The 22,007-nt window shown below is 42.6% G+C and overlaps 1 protein-coding gene across 1 annotated transcript in view; it reads left to right on the top strand.

Moving 5' to 3' along the window:
* ptprdb (protein tyrosine phosphatase receptor type Db) overlaps positions 1–22,007 on the top strand; it is a gene marked incomplete in the record, with an annotated part of 229,714 nt that overhangs the window by 185,487 nt on the left and 22,220 nt on the right. Inside the window, 6 exon segments of the mRNA XM_036136866.1 lie at positions 10,154–10,342; positions 12,684–12,692; positions 15,213–15,230; positions 19,533–19,643; positions 21,498–21,509; positions 21,912–21,945. Coding sequence (XP_035992759.1) covers positions 10,154–10,342; positions 12,684–12,692; positions 15,213–15,230; positions 19,533–19,643; positions 21,498–21,509; positions 21,912–21,945 — 373 coding nt within the window.

Here is a 22,007-nt window from a genome sequence, read left to right as displayed (position 1 = left end):
CCAGATGTTAGGGTCTTTTTTTTTTTCTTCATAAACCTGGGCTTCAAAGAATAATGAGTACTGCAGCATGAGGATGAATTCTTGTTAGTGTTTCCTCCTTGGCGTAAAGGGTTAATCGGGTTAAAATAAAATCAGTTCCAGTGACAACTATGACTCGGAAGGATTGGAGTTTGATTAATTTTGGCAACGTGGTGCCTGTCAATGTGACCCAAGGAAAATAAAGTGGTTTGGCAAATAGTGGCTACCATTAAGTAACTCGTGAATTTCAACTGTTTACTCAGTTGTCTTAATACAATGTCTCTCTTTGATTAATTGCTTTCTCCTTGCCCCTCCTCCACAAAGGCCAGATTTGAGTAGCTCACAACTGAAAGTTGTCCCGTTCGATAGATTCACCTGAGATCCCTGAATCAGAACAGTGAATCTCTGCAGCTCCTCCAGAGATCACTTCTCTAATTAAATGCTTGTCTGTCTTTCGGGTTAGCTTGATAGTCATGTCTTTGGAGGTTAGCAGTACTGCTGGATTTATGCTCCGATTAAGTTACGCACAGCTGGCATCTGAGTGCTGACTAGATGACTTCTCCAAACGGTTCGTTGTGCTGGATTTCGTTTAGGAAAATCAGAGGAGTCCAAAGGGCAGCCGGGGGGCCATATGGGGCCCCCTGCACTGGTTTTGTGAGCGGCCCCTGACTGCATTTTAAGATTGGTGGTTGATGCAGATGGAGACTTTTTATTTTAGGTTAGTTGCAAAAATTACTGGAAAATGGAAAGTGCTGGCCTTGGAAAATGTTACCGGCAACACAAAAGTATTTTTCTTATAATAACTGTTTTTGTTGGGTTTTTTTGCTTTCTCTCTAATTTTCTAGTAGCTAGGACCACATCTATCCATTGTCTTTTTATTAAAAAGCAGATTTTGCAGCACCAAAATCTCCTTTTACTTCATTTATTAAACTTGGCTGAATACAGCAAGCCGTTTTCAAAGAGACAGTGACCTAAATGCTGTTATTAGTGCTAAGAATAAACAAATTGTATCATTCTTCCAATCAATCCTATATTAATTTGCAACCAGGAAGCCTTTCTTTTAAATCGGCAACATGCAAAACCGTTTTTTATGTTTTGAATCAACAACCATTTACACAAAAAAAAAAACAATACAATCATTTACACATGTCCTTCCCACAAAATTAAATCGGACTACTTTTGCTGTTTAAAATATTGCAAGTTTACTCTGTCGTTGAGCCGGTTTTAAAATCACAATGTAATGTTTTTGTGATTTTAATTGTTAAAGATGTGATTTTTATATATATATATATATATATATATATATATATATATACAGTATATATATATATATATGCAGTGTACATGTGCTTTCCTGGATCCACTGCAGCTGATGATCTATTGCTGGTGCGAGTCCATCAATGCAGATGGCGATGTTTGTGTTAGTGGAGTCCATTAGGAGAACATTATGCACCAGTAGTTCGGAGCTCAGGAGTGTCTTAGTGAGCAAAGTTGCTCAAGTGTGTATAATCACATCACCTGCCTCTGCCGGAGAGATGCTCATGGGGAAAAGGACATGGAGCCTGTTGTTCTTCCATCCCCTCACTTTCTGTACCCCTCTTCTCCTCTCCGAGTGGTATAACTCCTCTTTAGTTGCTCTCCTGTTTTCCACAAGTCCCTTCCTTCTTCTTACCCCTCTCTTCTCTTTTACTTACATTCAGTCTCTCTCTCTCTCTCTCTCTCTCTCTCTCTCTCTCTCTCAGGTCCACTGCACAGCAACCTCTAAATTATTCACATCAGAACACTTTGCATCTTCTGTGCTGTTCTGCTTCATCCATCCCGAATTTCTTTCTCCCCGTCTCTCTCTCTCTCTCTCTCTCTCATGGTTGTCTGTCTGCGCGCGTGTCTGTGCGTCTATTTAAAACGCGAACGCAGGCGGGAGTGCTCATTCCTCTGCGTTCACATCTGTGTGCTGCTCCTCTTCGCGTTCGACGCTCCTGTCCTCTCTTGCGTTAAGTTTTAGCGCGCCCATCGTCCGTCTCTTTCCTCATCGAGAACTTAACCGCTCAAGCGAGCACGCGCATACACACACACACACACCTGTCCTCAATCTGAGACAGTCCGTCTTTATGTAGTGATTAGCCTCTTTCTGTTCCTCTGAGGAGTCATTGTGTTGTGGATGAATAAGAGGCCACCTGGGAGCGGCTAATAGTCCCTGATAGACTGTCAGTCGAAATGTCAGTTGCAGAGTACACACACTCAGACACACACGTATGCGCCCACGCAGGGCGGCAGCTCACACACACACACTCCACTTGTGTCAGTCATGTGTCCTGAAGTCCCCCCCCCCCCCCACCCCCCGGCTCTTTAAAGACACAGCTCCAGTGACTGACTGGCCGACAGGAGGGATCTGGTGTAAAGGTCATCTGGCTTAATTACTGATGATTAGAACCAGACTAATTGAAATCCTGGCTCCCGGTAAATGGCTCTGATTGGCGAGGGCTGAAATAATAATGAGGCTCGGAGCGGGTTTTATGCTTAGATATCCACCGCCGCAAAAGTCAGCGGTCAACTGCAAAAAAAAAAGTGCATTTCGGATTCGTCTCCTCTGCCTAATAAGATCGCGGCTTTCTCGGCACGCCGTCGTCTTTGAGAACCAGCATCCGGCGACGTTGGCGGCGTTAACTTGTGTTACGATCGCTCAGAGAGAAGAGCGGAAGCGGCAGAACGCCTCGAACGTTTTCTCAGAGTGAGAGGCTGATGCTCCACTGGCTTCCCTCCGTTCTGCCGTGGGCGCAGCAGCTGCGATGGGGAGGCTGACACTTACTTTTCCTCGCTTGACCACGGGGCGCACGCGCAGTAGGCGGCTTGCTCCTGCCCTAACAGGGCGATATTAGCAAAACGTGATTCTTTTACGGAGCGGAGATTTGTCCTAAAGCTCAGTGTAGATGTTACTTGTCACTGATTTTTTTTTTTTTTTTTTTTGAGAAGATGATGGCGAGGCAAAAATGGCGAGAAATCCACTCAGGTAGCAACACTGACAGCTTGTTTGCCTTAAGGCTTCTCAGGTTTTGCTTGTTGTCCTGTTTTATTTCCAAAGAGGGAGAGGAAAGGAACGGAGCTGAGCTGACGTTGATGCACACAAGGAGGCCGATGAACCTTCTCCAAACGCAGCGACGACAGCTGCTGCTTTCCGAATAAAAGCCAGCTTGTTAAAATGAAAGCAGCATATCGATGAACACGTTTCAACACGATTCCTCTCCCGCATTCAGCTTTTTTAGAATTCCCACATCTAAAACAATAGCCTAATAAAGCAAAATAAATGAATAAGGCCAATCAAAATCTTTGCTTTTTGTGCAAGAATGTTGTGTTATTTTATGTTGTATTGGTTTTTGTCTAATGGTGGATTATTTTTGCACATTTGTGGGCAGATGTTCGCGCTGCATTTCTCGTGATTATGGGACTGGATGTCTGTCAAAGTGGCTGGAAGTGGCAGCTTTATCCAAACGAAACATGACGTTGTGTGGAAGCTTGTAGAAGGGTTAAACACTCGCCCAGACATCAGATGGTTACACTTTGTTACCATACAATCACAGACATCAATATACTTTATTAGGATTTTGTGTCAAAGATTTTATAACTGTTAAGTGGTAAGAAAAGGGTTTTAAAAAGTGTGTAACCTATTCTTATTCAGCACCCTTCTAAATATAGTGCCCTTAAAAACAGTCCAGCTCCTTGCGTTCAGAATAACTAGTAAACAGTGGCCACTTGGGTGTGATTTAATCTCCAGCTGTTCTTTTAAGGACCTCAAACATTAAGAGTTTAAACAAACAGTAGAAGAACAAGGACCACCAGCAGACAGGTCAGAGGGCACGCTGGGGAGAAGTTAAAAGCAGGCTTAGGTTCTAAACCAAAAAACATCTCACAGATCTCACCCTAAAATCAAAAGACTATAGTATGAGTGCAAACCAGTTAAGACCTTTAGCTAAACTGACAGGCTGGGAACGGAGAGGATTATCCTGAGAAGCATCCACGTTAGCTCTGGAGGAGCAGCAATAACCCAACGCCCAGGTGGTAGAACTTGCCCACAGGAATAAGGTGTTCTTGTTGCACTACGTTCAAAATGAGTGGAGAAAAAAACCCCATGCTGCTCAGCACCCTGTTTACGTCATCCCCACAGTGATACATGGTGGTGGCGAGATTATCATGTGGGGAAGCTGCTTTTTTAGCATGCTTAGGGAAAACAGTCACTGCAGATAGGCATGTATGGTGATGGCATGTTCCTCAGTTCCTCACTTAAAGAGGACAGTGTTCACACAGCGGTTCTCTGTGAGACTGTTCTCTCATCCTGAATGAACCACATCCAGGTCTTGACCAAATACCTTTTGAATACTTCCTCTTCCTCAAAGAACTCGTGCTGAAAGTAGGCTGAGAGGCTTCTTCCCTTCGTAACAGCTTCATCACCGAAGAGTGTCCCGATCAACCTAGGAGTGTTTAACATGGGGTTGTGTTTGTGCAATGTTGAGCCTCCACTGCTTTCACTTATGTCAGTCCACACCGGGTTAGCTTAATCCCAAAAGGATTCTGTTGTACTTTAATAAAAAAGAGGAACATGTTCCCCTTCGTCTGGGATAGAAAGCTTCCTGTTGGAGCAACTTAGCGATCTGCATCAGTAGCAAAGACGCTTCTGCACCCGTCGGTCCAGCGGTCCGAAGTCTTAACTTCCAAAAAAACAGGAAGTTGAACCAGGACTTCCTGAGCGAGCCCCGTCAATCAGCTGCATGTGCCAGACCAGAGGGTTTGCGTTCGCAGGACCTTAGGTCTCTCTACACGGAGACCCTCACTGGCGGCTCTGTTAGCGCATGCGTGCGTGGCTGAGGAGCAGCGGCAGAGGGAGTAGCACTTTGACTGTGCACACCCTGGTGGTTCAGTTCGGCGTCCCACCCCAGGTAGATGAAATAGAATGCATTATCCCTGCCTACGAGGGGCCTTGCTTTGAAGTAAGTGTTTGCATAATGAAAGCGGAGAGAATCAGGATTGCTATGCCGTTGAAGTCCCTCACGCGCTCTCTCCCCCTTTCTATCTCGTTCTTGTTCTCTTCTGTTGTCCTTTCTGCCACTCTTTCATTGTCCCAGTCGGTTCTCATCTCCTTCTCTGTTTTTATTTCTTTTCCCTCCCACCCCCTACCCCCCCAGCACAGTGTGCCCCGCTCACCTTCTCTCCCTCCGACACACTCGCTCGCGCAAACACCTTCTCATCTTGTTCCTTTAGTTTATTATATCCATGTTTCCATTTGTCAGCCTGTTGTGATTGATTGAAACCGGAGCTGTTAAAAGGCCACACACGATGCCCGTCGATGCCGGCGTCTCACGAGCCATCGGCCATGGTTCGATGAGCCACTGCCAGAATTAGCATCTCCTCGGCGAGATCCAGCGCTAGGATTTCCCGTTAATGAGGTGGTGTGCGGCGGGGAGGGATAAAGTCACCGGGGATTCTGGGGGGAGAAGAAGAAAAGAGAAAAAAAAAAGAGCAGGATAAACTGTCTTTTAGATCAAATACGGCTCCAACACATGCAGGAACACTCATCCTTTGCTCTCGTCTCACTTTCCCTTCTGTGTCAGCCTTTACTACGTGTGAGTCGGGAAGCTGATGTTTTGTTTTCAAAGGGCAGACTTAGACTAATGATTGCGTTTGCTTTTTACCCATTTAATTCCAAATTTGGATACATCTGTTCTTTCTCGCTGTGTTTTCCCCCCCCTGTCTTTGATCCTCAAACTCCTTAGACTCCACGGTTCCCTCCCCCCCTATTTAAATCTCCCTGTACAGGTGAGTAAAGTTGGCCCGCCGCCTTTGATTTTCCGTATCGACGTGCCGTGGCTCTGCACATTTAATTGCCGCCGATCTCTATGAATTCACATTTGATTCACCCTCCCGAAACGGTCCGCCGGTCCCGGTGGGCTCCTCTCTTGTCGGGCGTGCCGCTCTGATTTTATGCGAGAGCTGAACTTTGAGAGACGGTCGACGGCGCTCCTGAAAAAGAAGCAGCTCGTTTGCTGCTGAGTCGCAGCAGAATGGACAATTGATTTTCACTTGATTTTTATTTGCGCAGCAGTCGCCCCGAAGCTTTAGCGGGTTTTTGTCAGGTAGAGGAAAATGTTGCTCCTCCGGTCTCGCCTCTTGTCTCAAGCCTGATGCAATATATTCAGGCATAAGTGGAATACAAAACCAACTCGGCTGGCGTCCTGCGGGGCGTCAGATTATTGCTTATTGCTGAGTCTCCTGAAATCTCTCGCAGTCGTTTTGGCCTTCATTCATTTTCATACCACGTTCACAACCTCTCTTTTGAAACTGTGATAATGTGCATTATGAGACCTCTTTTAGATTGGAGCTCGCATATGATCGTGTAAGCAGCCCCCCCCCCCCCCCCCGATTCATCATCCGTGCATATGCTGACTAATCCCAGCGTGTGAACGGACACGTCTGAATATGCTGAGAAACAATTGTTGTTTACGACCCACAGCTGCTGGTCACCTCCACCACAGAATTAGTGCCGTACCGGAGACCAGTTTTACTCCGATTTTAAAGTAACAGCATCACATTAGAAGATCAACAAAGTAAAAGAAAAATAAAGCAATACATTAAAAGCTGGGGGGGAGGGGGAGGTTGCGCAATCTCTTGATGTCATGTAATGCCTTATTTTAATATCATACACAAAATGAGCGTTTCAGTCTGAGAACAGAAGTGCTTTTTGCCTGAATCATACAAGTCCGTCAAGCGTCACGTTAAACCCGCCTGTTCGGCGCAATATTGCATGAAACCGTTCTCTTTTTCGAGCTCATGGAGCAGCTGATCAAAGCCAGAACCATCCTCTCTTTAACGCCCAGATGGAGGCACTTCTCAGAGGAATACCACCTGAACTCGTGTGGCTTTGGAGTGCCAGCTTTACCCCCTCTAAACGTGGTTCTAGACATAGCTTAGAGGTGGGATTAGCAACAAGACCGTGTACTTTCACTTAATTAGTGAAAAGTAGTTCTCTGACAAATTACTCATGTGAAGAGCAAAAAGTTATTTTGCAAACGGGCTACTCAAGTACCGAGAAACTGTTTAAACGTGACATCTGATTTCATTTGTCAAAATGATGTCATCTGACAGGCTAAAATGCAAAAGTTGTGAGCAAATTCTGGTATTTTTAGGAATGAAAACGGACTGAATTCATGTAGTTCTTACATAGGCGCATTCACCCATGTGTTCTTCTTATGACAATATTTACTGCTCACTGTAAATTCCTTTGACCTTCACCTGGCACAGCCAGCTCAGCAGAATGAACATTAATATCAGAACAATGAAGCTGGTATACACACAAGAAGTCTAAATCTAACCTTAACGGTGAAGGCATGGCTATGTCTGGTCCAACCTTTGGTTAAAGCACGATTGTTGCTCAGAATATTCCTCAAGTAGATGTAAAAGTATGGTGCTGTATAACATCTAATTGAAGTCTTTTTTTTTTTTTTAGAAACCTAGTCGAACAAATGTAACTAAGTAAATGCAACTTACCACCTTCCTGTGCATAACTCCGTCATTGAAAAGTCTTAGAAGACAAGAATGGGCCTAGTAGCCACTGATCACTGCATTAAAAAGATCTGTTCTGTCTAGAGATTCCTCGCCTCCTTGGCACTGGCTCATTATGCGGATGATTGAGTGTCATTTATTCTGCAGAAAACATCAGAAATTTATCACATTTAAGATTTATACGGTAATATTGTTTTAGTACAGCAGCCATCTTCCTGAGAAACTCTGGCTAAAAACATTTCCTATTGCAGAAGCTAAAAGTTGGGTTTTCTCCCCCTCCTGAAAGGAGCGTGTAAGTGACAGAACCCATGTTTGAATAAATAGGGGCCATGGAGTGTTAATTGGTTTGCTTTTATTTAGTTAATTACTAAACGTCATGAAGTTTTGTCTGTTGTGTACCCCGTGCGCACTGCCGTCTCAGTAAAATTTCGATCTAGAGTCTGTGCTTTGCAGGACAGATGAGAATGGGTCACTGCACTCAAATGTAAGTCGTCCTTTCTAATCCTCATAGATCAGGATGTTCCGCTGGCTTGTAAAAAGAAGTGGCACACGGGATGTGCTTCTTCGTGACTAGGCACGGTCCAGTTTGAGATTCACACGCTACAGTAATCTCGAGTATAACGGTATTTACAGAAAAATATGAAGGAAAAAAAATCTAAAACATTCAAATCTTTATTTAGCTAAACGAAATGATGAGGTTTGCTTATCATCACAGTTCTAACAATGTAATCTAGAATACTATTTGTTGTTATTTTGAGGCATACACTTAAGCAAAACATTAAACTCTTTCTACATTTAGTAGTTTTCAACTGCTTAATGTGTGGAATGTTATGAACTTAGAGCTTAGTTTTATGTGTTGGTTGTTTAGCTCTTTGCTTTTCCTTAGTTTCCATGCACCGAGTCGAGCGGCGTTTGGTTTTGATTGTTTTCTATGTTTTACTGGCATGTCAGCCTGCCTGCATTCAGTTACTTAGACTCACCGGTTCTTTTTTCACTTCATCTCTCCTCCCAGTGTTTCTACTTCACTGTTTCGCCCATTCCTTGTCAGACGCTGCTGTTGCTCTTCATGCCTCTAATCCCACCCATGTGGTTGCACCACAAGTGCGTCGGACTTAGAGGATAATTAGTCAGGCTATCTGCTCCTGCAGCCAACCTGCCGTCATTAGCTTATCAGACACACAGCGCATTGCTTGCCTACTGGACGTTTAAAACAGTGTTACCTTATTAAGCTTGATGTGTGGTGCTTCGTAGTTTCCATTCCATCATAGTTTGTCCGTTTCTCACAGGCGGAAATATTTTCAATCAGAGGAATGGCGTGCTGAAAATTTTGTCCAGTTTTGAAACTGTACTTTTCTGTGTTGGTATACCTTGAAACCTTTTACTCGCCTTTTGCCTATTCAGGAAAGATCTGGTACCCCTGACTACTGGCTAGACTTTGATTGATTGAGATCTGGTTACTGGAGAGCCGTTTCAGTAAAGCAAGTGCGTTCTCGTCTTCATGAAAGTAGTCCGATATGATTCAAGCTTTTTGCAACCTCCTGCCAAAGGTGCCTTTTTTAACGACGGCATATTGAGCTAATAGAGTGATTGTCAGCAATATTAGGTAGGAAGGCTGTGGGGGTTTTAAATGATGCTTAGTTTGTACTAAGGGACCCAAAGTGCCCCGTAAATATATCCCACACCCTAGTTCATATTCCTGCCAGGATGGATTGATACAGGATACAGAGTGGGCTGTATTGATATGTGTATACATTGTAAACCTTTTCATCTGATGTAACAGTAGAAATCAAGACTCATTAGATCAGGCCACGTTTACCCGAACATCTGATAAATGAATCTTTGTCCAGTGCCTCTGTTTCTTGTTTTAAAGTTGACAGGACGTGTCCACAGTGGAATTTGATGCCAATGTTTCCAGTCTGTTTTTTCATGTGGAGACCTTCTTTTGCAGATGTTGCTTGTAATGATTTGTGGTGCGGTTGTTCCATCAGCTCATAAATTCTCTCATTAACATGTTTGTCCCTAAAGAACTTAACTTACTCTTCTCTCTTAGGGTTCTTAATCAAAAATGTTAAAAACAAAAATTACCTTGAAGTTTTCTCAAAACTGTGAGGGAACATATTAGGTACTTCTCAGAGCATGCCGGGTAGTTTCCCAGATCTTGCCAGGCACATTCCAGGACTTGCTTCCTTTAAATTTTCCCAAAAAATATATTGGGTACTGTCCAGTGATTTCCTTTGAATTTTTCAGGTAGGCCTACTTTCCCAAAACATTTGCATGGCATGTACCAGGGAGTTTTCTAGAACTTACAAAGTAATTAGCTTGAAATTAACAGGGTTCTTACTTTTAAACTTTCCTGGAACTTGGCAGGTACTTTACTCTAAACCTATCCTGGAGGGATAAACTCTCTGGAAGTTACTGAACACTTTCCTTAAAACGTCACCAGGACTTAAACGGTACTTTATGGAACAGAAATGTAACCCAAACTAGCCAGGTGCTTTCAATTAACTTATCTGACCTGCAAAGTGTGGCTACTACTGACGTGTTCTACCAGGTTCTGCGTATCACTTGTTTATTTAATCTGTTCCAGAGGACCAGCTGCCCCCAGGATTTCCCACCATCGATATGGGTCCCCAGCTCAAAGTGGTTGAACGTTCACGGACTGCCACCATGCTCTGTGCTGCGAGTGGCAACCCTGACCCAGAAATTACCTGGTTCAAGGACTTCCTGCCAGTCAACACCTCCAATAATAACGGTCGAATCAAGCAACTCCGCTCAGGTAACCACCCATTTCACCCCTTTATTCTTCTTCCTCCCCTTGAATCCCTGCTTTTATTTCTACGTGTAGGTTTTGTCCTCTCCCGTGGTTCTTTTTATCGCCCTTCCTGTCCCTGATCTGTTTCGTCCTCTGACCCCTTTTTTTTTATTTCCAGCTCCGACAGATTTATTTCATTTTCCTCCTCACATTTAACCAATTTCTTACGACGCTTCTGCCCTCCTCCTCCTCCTCCTGCTGCTCCTGACTGTGTTTTTTCAGCTGCCTTTCTCCGCCGCTGCTGTATTATGAACTGGCTGTGTATGGTCACCAACCCCTTGAAACTGTTCAACCCCCTTTAAAGTGAACTCCAAACTTCTTTCCAAACTCTCTGAGGACTTCCTGTGCAAATCCCCATCACAATATTCTGACCCCTTAATTGAATCAAACTCCTGAAACGCCTCTGAGAAGTAGCAGCAAGCTACAGATCTCGATTCAAAGATCAGAAAATGTTCCCGCTGGTGACGTTCGCAGCACAACCAAGTGATGGTGGCATGTACATAAAGGAATTGCCTCTTTTGACATAGCCCACTGCTGTGACTAAAGACTCAATCTTTTGTTTTTGTTTTCTTCATGTCTTGCAAAGTGTGCATCTTGTCAAAGTCAAATTGACTTCCTGAAACTGGACTCGTGTAATTTAAGGAAACATGTGCTAAATTCATCCAAGAAGTTGTTGTTTTTTTTATGGAAAATGACTGCAGTCAAGCAAGTTAAACCTTTTTCAGTCTGTTGTGTTCGATAGCCACAGTAGTGTGTAAAATCCCAAAGCCCGTTCCTCCTCAGTTCTCCCTCTTGCTTCCAGGAGCCAGCTCTTTACCCAAAACCCCATTATCTTGCAAATGGAGGCCCAAATTCCTGGCTTCGTTATGGAAACCAACCTCTTTGTTTCTGTCCCTGTTCAACATCACTACCGTTATTAATCATTTAGCTTATTTGCAGGGCCATGCAAATGGATTCGTACCACTCGAAGTTTATCTCATTTTGTCGTGTTACAATCACAAACTTTAATATGCTGTACTGGGAATTTGCGTGATAGGCCAAACACATAGCAGGACGTAACTGCCAATGGGAGGAAAAGGACAAATGGTTGTCATTTATTTAAAGAATAAAACCCTGACAAGAGTGGTATGCGTCATTTCTTCTGACCCTTTGATTCTAAAAGCCCTTCAGAAGAATCCAGTGCCACCAAAGTTTACCTACTTAGTAAAGTGTCCACCCGGGGAGTAATTTGACCTCAGCATCAGTATTAGTTTTGATCGCAAATTTGAACTTCCAGTCATCTAATGTGTTGTTGCTGAATTTTATTCAACAAAATTTCATCAACTAAAATAGGAAGTTGTGGAGGACATTTTTCTGGCCTCTCATATACTTAGTGAAAATCCTGATTTTTTACAGCTAGGTAAGATACTTCCACACAATGAACAGAATTAAAGATCCCTTTTGTGATACGCAGAGACTTACAACTTGTGCTACCTTTTTGTACAACTGAAATGATATCTGATTGGATTTTATCTCCCCCTTGTGTTTCTGTCCACTTTCAATTTGCTAAACGACGACATCCATCATTGTTGTCATAGTTTTGGACAGCTGTTCCGTGACGGCCTAAGAGCTTGGCTGGAGAACATTAGTGTCTTCACGGCATTATGAAGACCCTTGAACACACCCTGAAACAGGGTGACAGCTGCATTATGTTTTGCTTTTCGTCAGCATGAGTCGGGAAGCTAGTCAGAGTACAGGTTAAATTCTCCACTGGATAACAGCCCCAAACAGTCAACCAAAGCTACAACGGAATAGTTTCAATATAAGCATGAGTCCAGTCAAAGTCTAGACCCAAATCCAATAAGAAATCTGCGGCGAGACTGAAAAATTTAATCCATAAAGTAGGATTGAGCTCAAGCTATTGTGCAAATTTTGTCCTTGTACCTTAAAATTATTCTCTATGTTGTCCTTACCTTGCACATTAAGTTCAATCAAACACATAGGTTTGGGGTCTTAGTACGACAAAATGTGAAAAGGTTCAAGGGGTATGAATGATTTCGCAAAGCACTGCATATTGTTAGCAATGTTAAATGTTAAACAATTGATGTGTTAGGCTCATTTCTTATATGTTGTCGTTACTAAATAGTTACCAAATAGTTGACTTTCTCTAATCGTTTTACTGTGAAGTTGTATAAAGTGAAGTTCTGTGGAGTTCCAATACTTTTTCAAGGTGTTTCATCTAAGTCAAGACATCTTTGTAACCAGTGGTCCGATTATAATGCCCTTTCTATGCTGTTCTTTTCTCTTTGTATCTTTTTAACCACAGAGTCCTTTGGTAAGTGCTTCTGTTCCGAGGCCCACACCCTCACTGTCCACTTTTCTATTTACTGCTCACTAATGTTGCTACTGTCGCTGCTGCTGCTGCTGCTCACCTTTATTACACTTACTGCAGGGTTATTAAAATGCATGGCATGCATTTTACTAACGGTCACACACAATAAGAATAAGAGGCTCAGAGGTGCATACACACACTGACAGTCTCTCTATGTTGCTCTATAGTTTAAAAGGTACACACATATTATATACAAATATAGGAACTCACGTGCATACACTCAGTTACTTATCTCTGCCCACATAGATGTAGCTCCCACCCTTCACCTTTGCACCTGCAGCTTTTCCACACCCAAAAGAACTACAACTTTTCTCCTCACACTCACCTATCTACTTTTCCACTTGTTCACTAATTCAATGATTCTTTCCCTCACTCAGTCACTCACTCTTTTTATCCACTCACCCACTTAATCTTTCCGCTCTGTTGTCTAGAGTTACCAGTCAATAAGCCAGACAGGAGTTAGGTATGCCAGCGGTGGAGCCAGAAAATAAAATCAATCCACGGTGGCCAGGTTTTCAGACGAACAGACCTTTACTGTTCAGGGTAGAACGCACTACGTCTAGTCAAATTTCGGTCTAGTGAAGTTGGTTTTGGTTTGGCCGTGGATACGCTGATTTTTTTTATCACAGAGGAAAAAACTTACAACATATCCATAAAGAGAAAATCCACTTTTCAATAATTTTTAGTTTTAAAAAAAACGTTTAGTGATTTTGAATTATTATTTTCAGCTTTTAGATCCACAGCGTTAGATTAGCATGACATGGTAAACTTGAGCAAAAACACTATGGTTTAATCGTCTTACTAATAAAATTTGGGACGAAAATAGCATAAATGTATAACACCCTATTACTTTGTTTATAATTGATCAAACTGATATTATTGCCACAGCTGCTGAAATAATGTTGTTATATTATGATATTATAGTAATCTATAATTAAAAGTATCCTAGCCATAATTACTGATGGTATATTCATTGCCTGCTTTTTAATGGTAAATACTTAATGGTGGATATTTGGGGATTTTTTTTTCAATGTAGTGTCAAATATTAGGCAAGGCAAGGCAAGGCAAATTTATTATATAGGACAATTCAGTACAAAGACAATGCAACGTGCTTTACATGATTAAAATATAGCAAAAATAAAACAGAATAAAAGCAAGTAGGAATAAAATGTAGATAGAAAATAGAACATAAAAAATAATATAATAGGATGTTGCTGTACTTTGGTGTAAAGATCGGCGTTGGCTGTTTATTTCAGACACGCTAACTCTTGTAGCTTGTCACAAACATCTGTTTTCAAACAGCATTTCTTTAACAAGAGACGGATGGCGCTCTTGCTGTCAGACATTTACCATTTTCACAACTTTTTCTTTTTAAAAGAAAGGTGTATGGGAATTCCCCTCTTTCAAGCTGTCGTGCACAGCTAACTGACAGCTCACAGCTACAGGCGAGGGAAGGAAGCGCTACATTACGCCACATGCAACCAGAGGAAACGTTGCCTTTGGTAATAAGCTCAACCCGCAAAAACATTATGGCAGAAGTTCTTTTTTTGTGTGTGTGTGTGTTTTACCATGTGGCTTTTCAATTGCTTCCAATATGTGAAGAATATCCATCGGAAACAAAATGTCACCTAATCCTGCATTTAATGTACTTTAGTTCAGATGTCTGCTATATTTAAGTTTGCGCGCATGATGTTTGATAATGAAAATAAAAGACTTAAAGACGATCAAGATTAGCTCCATGTATTTGTTACATTTTATGGAAACATCGGGAAACAAACATAAAGTCCATGATACATATAGCCTGATTTGCAATGTACTGAAAAATACCTATGAAAAATAATTTTGATTGGACTGTGAGTGATTTAAAAACAATCAGTTTAATGGTCAATGGGAACGCTTTTTTTTTTTTCAACCATGTGAAACATCTAAAACATGCTACCAAATAAAATTATTGGAGAATGGATTTTTTTTTTCTTACACTTTCTGTGAAATACATACACATATTTACACAATTTACACATTTGTGGCTTTTAAGTTTAAATCTCATTTGGACAGATGTGTTTGAAGAGCAGTTGAAAACTCAGGGCCAGCTTCTTAGAGAATACTTCCTCCTCTTAGAGTCACACGTGCCCTGCTGCAAACCAATGAAAACCAATCAATAAGCAATCCCCTTGCAGCACTGTCCCTGTCTCTCACTCTATCTGAAATCTGCTTTTCTCTTCTCAGGCTTATTCTGTCTTTATTTATTCTATTTCTTCTTCTTTTATGCCTCCTCTTTCTCTCCTGTTTAAGGATCAGTATTTAAGTCTTCCTCTCTAATTTGATTTTTCTCCCTTAACGAGTTACCCCCAACTCCCCCACCCCAAAGTCCCCTCCTCCCTTTACCCCGTCTCCCTTTTTGTGGTACTAACATTTTCTTCTTCTTCTCCTTCTCTAATCTCGTGCATTTCATTGCCCACTCAGGTGGCACGCCCATACGAGGTAGGATAGCTGGGAGGACCAACATGACACAGTGGCCTAATTCCTGTGCAACCCCTGCTTCCTACTTGTCTTGCAGATCTGAATAGCAGTGCTTGGTGGGTTCACTAAACGGTTTTGTTATACTCTGCCCTATTGAGAAAAAAAAAAAACTCACCATTACTGCTTCAGATCTGCAGGAGGTTTAAGAGGAGGAATTGGAGTTGAGCAATAAATATCATCATTACTGCTATAACTGTCACTCTTCTCTCATCTGTCATCCACCTCTCATATTTTCCCATCTCAGCTTCAGCGTCCACTCTATAACAGAGACATCATCACCTCCATTATGTTTCTCTTTTGTATCCATCGGATAAACCCCTTACCATTCCGACCGCCACCTGCACACCGTTTTCTACCCAGCTCTGCTGTGTCTATTGAGTTGGCCCGAAATGTGGCTAACAGTCGGAAGGTTTTGCTATTCCTCTGAGACGTAGGAGTCTGCAGCATAGTCAAAACAATATACGATTGAAGTAACAAGAAATCAAACAGGAAATGTCACTTTAGAGGCAACTCACATATAGGCCTTTAGGGAACTCCTAAGGAATATCTTTAGCGATCGCCTGCGTACAAATACAAATACATGCCGGTTACACATTTTTACTTTTTTTTTTCAACTTCTAGCAGCTTTAGGCCTTATGTAAACAATATGGTTGTGTTTGGATTTAGTTTGTGGTGCATTAGTTTGCAAAAAAAAAAAAGGTAAATCATGAGAGCACAGCATGGCTGTCTCATTAACAGGACCTATCTGCCTTGATGCAGCAAAATCAGGACCATGCAGTAGCATGTCTTCACCGCTCTTTTCTCTGCCCCCTTAACTGTCTGACAAATTGTAAATAAAGGGCCACTAGATAGTTGTCTTCCGTCCTTCGCTTATCCCGGGTCGGGTCGCGGGGTAGCGGAGCTTCAGTAGGGAGGCTCCCTCTCCCCAGCCACTTGGGCAGTCCTCAGGAGGAATCCCAAGGCGTCCCCGGCACCGGAGACATAGTCCAGCTGTCCTGGGTCTCTCGCTCCTGGTGGGAGTGAGAACTCCCACAGGAGGCGTTCCCGGAGGCATCCTGGTGATGCCCGAGACCTCAACTGGCTCCTCTCGACTGGAGTCGGGCTCTACTCTGTGGAGTCTCACTGAGGCTCCTACCAGTCGTCGAGATCGAGCCACATCCAGAGCTCCTCAGGATGTGGTCTCCGGTAGGGAGGATTAGATCACGAGGCTTGAGCTCCTCACTCGGGATGAGCTGACTAGAGCTCAACTCCTCATCTTCCTATAGTATCAACTTGGACGAGCCAGACAGAACACACTACTATAAAACTCATTTCAGACCGCTTGTATCCGGGATCCTCGTTCTCGTTCACGTACAGCCATAAAACTTCCTTTATAGGGGCATTATAGAGGCAAAATTTGTCTCTGCTTTGAACCCGTCCCTTAGGGAGCTGTGTGCCGCCCACTGAGTGGCACACAGGGATATATTACTAGGTGTCAAGAATTTCTGGAGGTCTGCTAGGAGGAACTTGAACAAAAACAGAAATGAGAATCCACTCCCAAAGTGGATTTGTGTGGTGTGTTGTCCACACCTGTTCATATACGCAAGATTCAGATTTTTGCAAATACAGATTTCCAGTGTTCTACTGCATTTAAAGAGGCCTAGCTAGTTATGTATTCTTGACCATAAAAGAAAACACAAACGAACATATGTTCATCTTCAAATAAACAATACACGTAAAGCGTTCGTCCTGACAGTGTTTACTTTGTCCTTTTTTGAGCCTGACAAGAACCTTGCAGCCGGACGTGATCAGCAGACATAAACATTGTTGTGCCATCTGGCGGCAGTGCTGTGGAACTATCAGAAAGGCCAACCCAATCTTCTTTCTTTTCGCACCTCTGCTGGGCGTTGCTGACTCGCTCGGCTCCATTGCTGCTCCTTCTTTTAACTTGTTGCGCACAAAGACAATATCGTGCTTCCGGTTCACGTGGTCTTTGTTATGGTAAATGTACACAAAAGTGCTTAGTTACTAACAGGAAAGAGTAAAAAACAAAGCGTAAAACACAGAAATAAAATATAATAAGCCAAAAGGAGGCGAAATCGAATTTGCATGCAACCAGAGAGAGCTACTGGCGTAGAAATGTGTAAAGTCATATGCACATGGCTAGGCTCCTTTAAGGTTAATACAATCCCTGACATAAATAAGCTTGAAAACTATAGGTTTTAAATTGCAGGAAAATAACTCCCTACATTTCATTTGTATACACTAACCTACTCACCAATGACATTCAAGCCTTTCTGTTTAATAGACTCGGTTTTCCTTTAGAAGGAACAGGTACTTTGTCTGGTTTGGCGGTGGTGTTGCAGGACATCCCTTGCATGCTTCTCCAGCACAAGGTTAACTAGTTAAGGACGCTACTATGATGTTCTAAAACCACATCCCGTGAAACGTCCATTGCTTTATCATTGGTGTCTAAACGTACAGTATTATACCGACTCATCACATACAGTTAAAAGAAATCTCATCTTGCTCCTTTGGTTGTTTTCATGCAGCGCAGTCACCTGACATGCCTAAGCTACGTTCGCTATTTACTGTCTTGTCAGAAACTCCATTCGTAAAAAACTCCATTCGTAATTCAGAAAAGGTTGTTCCCCCCTACACAACGTAGCGCTTGCTTTTTGAACATTAAAGACTCTCTGGCAATAATTTCAGCTTCTTTCTGTGCTGGACTCTCTTCTAACATGAGAGCAGATTGGATACATCTGAGAACGCGTTGATGCCGACAGGCCTGCCAGCAACCTACGGTCGCTTCTTTTGCCGGGAACGTCGTTATCGCTCCCTAGAAATCTGCAGTTCAAACACCGATGAACTTATTACAGATGACACTTCAAATCTAACTATAGTTAAAGAAAATAAAAAAATAAGTTTGGATCTTGCATTTTCCGGAATGGGAAGGGGTTAAAAATCTTGAAATCTTCTACATCTTATATGTTTCCAATAAAGCATGGAGTGTTTACAAGCTGGACTTATTTCTCGGTCTGCTCAGTTTGAGTGGAAACGGATCCTTTCATCTATTTAAGTTATTTTCTTCTTTTTTTTGCGACTCGATTTTCTTCTCGTTTTTTTTTCTTTTTCTTTTTTTTTTTTTTTTTTTGACCCAAGCTTGACCCTGGCGTGTCTTTCTACCTGGTCTATATTTGCCCAATCAAACGTCCCCCAGTTTTGTTTTCCCTCCCAGCTGTGTTTCACTCTGCCTGAAGAGTCCAGATGGCGAAGACTCAGACACACATATAGCGTGCTCACACTCGCACCTCAAAACACACACACACACACACACACAGTATTCATGGCTTTTTACCATCACCTCCTCTCTTCTCCTCCATTATGAAAACAAAAAGCCCCAAACGACCACTTTTTTGATAAAGTTTTTTCTGGGCGCTTTTTTTTTTTTTTTCGCCTCTCCACACCATCTTTAAAAGAACCTCTGGTTGAATTTTTTTTTGACGGTTTTTTCTATTTTCAGGGAGCGAGAACGCGTCGGTCCCCTTCCCAAGGCTTTGCGTATGTCGTTTTTTTTTTTGTGTTTTTCTTTTTCAATCTGTTGGCCTTGATGGAGCTCGATTAATGTCTTTGCCTTCTTGCTTACTGGGTGTGTTTTTTAAACTGACATCAATCACACTCCTGATCCCTCTGGTGGATCCGTTTTGGGATATCTGACTGCCACGGCAATATCTTTGCAGATGTTATCCTTGAAAACTGATTTGCTTCACAATGTAACTAAATCTCAATTTTCAGCCATTTTTTTTTTTTTTTCAAAAATGCTGTATTGGTGCAATTTTTTAATTTATTTTTTGTCATATTTTTGCAACGTTGTTTATGTGTTTCTGTCTTGCATGAAGACAATTTTCTCAATTTGTGTAGACTTTGTGTCTCCTTGTTTTTGGCTTTTTGTTCTCATTTCTACATCAGCGAGGGGATGCTTGTTTTGGGGCAGAGTCTTGCTGAAATTGATAAATACTTGTAAAAGACAGCTATGACTCCCTTCATAGTCTTCCTTGAAAAGAGTCCAGCTCATTTGCGGAAAATTGCCCTCAATTATTTTTCCCCCGGAGATTCAAAAAGCTAAGGAGCATTTTTTTTTATGTGTACTTTGCTTAGTTACCTACATGTCTTCCACGGCTGTGTAATTGCTGTTTCTTCTCTCTCTGCTGTGACTCCTTTGTCTCCTTTCGTTCTCTCTGTCTCTCTCTCTCTGTCTCTCTCTCTGGTGCTTCATCCATCCAGGTGCCCTACAGATAGAGATGAGTGAGGAAGGGGATCAGGGCAAGTATGAGTGTGTTGCCACCAACAGTGATGGGACACGCTATTCCACCCCAGCGAACCTGTATGTCAGAGGTAAGTCCAAGCCATCGCCCACTTCTGCTCGACACGGAATATTAAACAAAAACATCTATTTGGAAAGAAGGTAGACATCTTTGGGGAAGACCGCCGTTATGCCTTGCTAAAGTATTTATATCCCTTAAACATCTTTTTATATATATAAAAAATTGTGGTAGGCCATTACGAAGTAGTGTATAATTTTTAGATGAAAGGAAAATGATACATTCTTTACTTTTTTGTGACAAATAAAAATCTGAAAAGTGTGGTGTGTCATGGCTTTGTGCTCAGCTCTCAGGTTTACCCCTAGCTTTTAGTATCTCACATAGTACTGTTTAATTCCCTGTTTAATGGAACAGCATGGCACAACTGCAGACTTTGGTTGTCTTTGCAACAAATTTTGGCCTTTGTGGAAGAAGGGCAAGAAGAAGAAAAAAGTCTGGTTTAAAATGTTCCATAAAATATGCAGGGGACACAGAAAAGCCTGTAAATGTTGGTGGTCTAACTCAGAGCTGATAGGAAGACCGATTTGGCTAAATATGTGTTAACCCTGGAAAAAGGTACTGCCAAAGGTACAACTGAAGAGTTTAAATGAAACCATATTCATGCGTTTGCATGGCCTAGTCAAAGTCCAGATCCATATCTGTCTGACAATCTGTGGCAAAACTTCCAAAAATATTTTTACAAACACTCTCCATTCAGTCTGATCGAGCTTGAGTTTGACCAAAATTAAATAAACCCAACCTCTAAATGATGAAAATGATGTGGAGGCAAACTCAAAAGATTTGCTCTAATCAGAGCAAAAAGTGATTCTACAAAGTGTTAACTCAGAGGAGCTGAATACAACAAGCACGCCACACTTTTCAGATTTATTTTTTAGATTTCTTTTTCCTACTTTGTGTTTGGTCCTACCACATTAAAATCCAATAATAACAAAATTGAAGTTTTTTGCTTGGAACATGACAAAATGTGTTTCACCGGGTAGAAAATACTTTGCAAGGGCACGGCCATATTTATTATGCGTTATGATCTAACGCTGTTACCTGCAGAATTTGAGGCCGGTTTTGTTTTTTTCACTCATCAACAGGGCCACGTCAAAAGCAGCGGCTGGGCTCATTTTTCTCTGAAGCCGTAAATCTCCTCTGCCCCGCCTTCTTAGCCTTTAGACCTCTTAAGAAAAACCGAATCATTGGCCGGTTAATACCAAATCTGACATGCGTCTCGCTTCCGCAGGCGCTGTCAGCCTCCCCGCTCCCTCGCCACACTCGGCGCGTCTACCCGCCAAACGTTTGAATCCGGGGGACAATTGTCCCTTTCCTTGGGCTTTTCTACGCTTTTGTCTGCCCACTCTGGCTAAAAGATTTAAAAAGCACCAACAACAGAGGGGGGCATTTACACAAATCTAGCATTGCTTCTGGGTGTAATTGTAGAAAAAAAAAAAAAAAGCGCACACATACAACGGCGGTGCACACAGGCGGGCTGTGTCAGATGCTGCGTATCCAGCAAGGAGCAGAGAAACAGCGCGGAGCAGTGATGTTGTGTCTAACAGCGCTTGCAAGGCCGGTAAGAATCTTGCAGCGGTGCTCAGCGACGTGGCTGACAGGCGGTCTGTGGAGACAGCTGGCAGGGGAGGCCTGCCTTAAACTGGAAGGCTTTTCACCAACATCAACCGTCCAATATACCGCTCTGTTTAAATGTGCTCTATTTTTCTCGCCGCTTTTCTTCCTTCCTCTGTTCTCTCGCTCTTTCTCTTGTCCTTCTGTACTTAACTTGGTTCCTCTCGCCGTCTTTTCTGATATTTCCTGTCTCCCTGTTTTTTTCTCTTCCTACGCCCCCCCCCCTCGCTGCGCTTTGTCCTGCCTCCCTCTGCAGAGCTACGAGAAGGTTGGTACACTAATGACTGTGTGGCTTTTTTTTTGAGGCTCCTGCGACTCTTTAACAAAACACCCATTAGTGTTTCTGCGTATCTCAGATTGTTTTTAGGACGCTGTCAAAAAAAAAATAAAAAAGTATTTTCCCCCTGTGTGCTTTTGCAGTGACATTTTTTGTTGTGTTGTTTGCGGGTTCATAAACCTTTTACAGCGTGAGCTTTTATTGGCATTGATAAAAACATGTTCATATTATACATGAACCCCAGCAGTGATGTCCTCTCTGTATGCTTGCAGTCCAATCTAAAGCCTGTGAAAACCTCATTTAGACCCTGATTGTTTTCTCCTCCTTTCTGCAAAGCCTGCAACTTCTAATCATGTCCCTCATCTTGCCCCCTCCCCCCTCCATCCACTTTAGTGCGTCGCGTCCCCCCTCGCTTCTCTATTCCCCCGCCGACAGCGAAATCATGCCAGGGGGAACGTCAACATCACCTGCGTTGCGGTCGGCTCGCCC

The sequence above is a fragment of the Fundulus heteroclitus genome, chromosome 5 (genome assembly GCF_011125445.2).
Source record: "Fundulus heteroclitus isolate FHET01 chromosome 5, MU-UCD_Fhet_4.1, whole genome shotgun sequence".
In the NCBI taxonomy this organism is placed as follows: domain Eukaryota; kingdom Metazoa; phylum Chordata; class Actinopteri; order Cyprinodontiformes; family Fundulidae; genus Fundulus; species Fundulus heteroclitus.
Note: the sequence above shows the minus strand (reverse complement) of the source record. Positions and strands in the feature narration are given on the sequence as shown.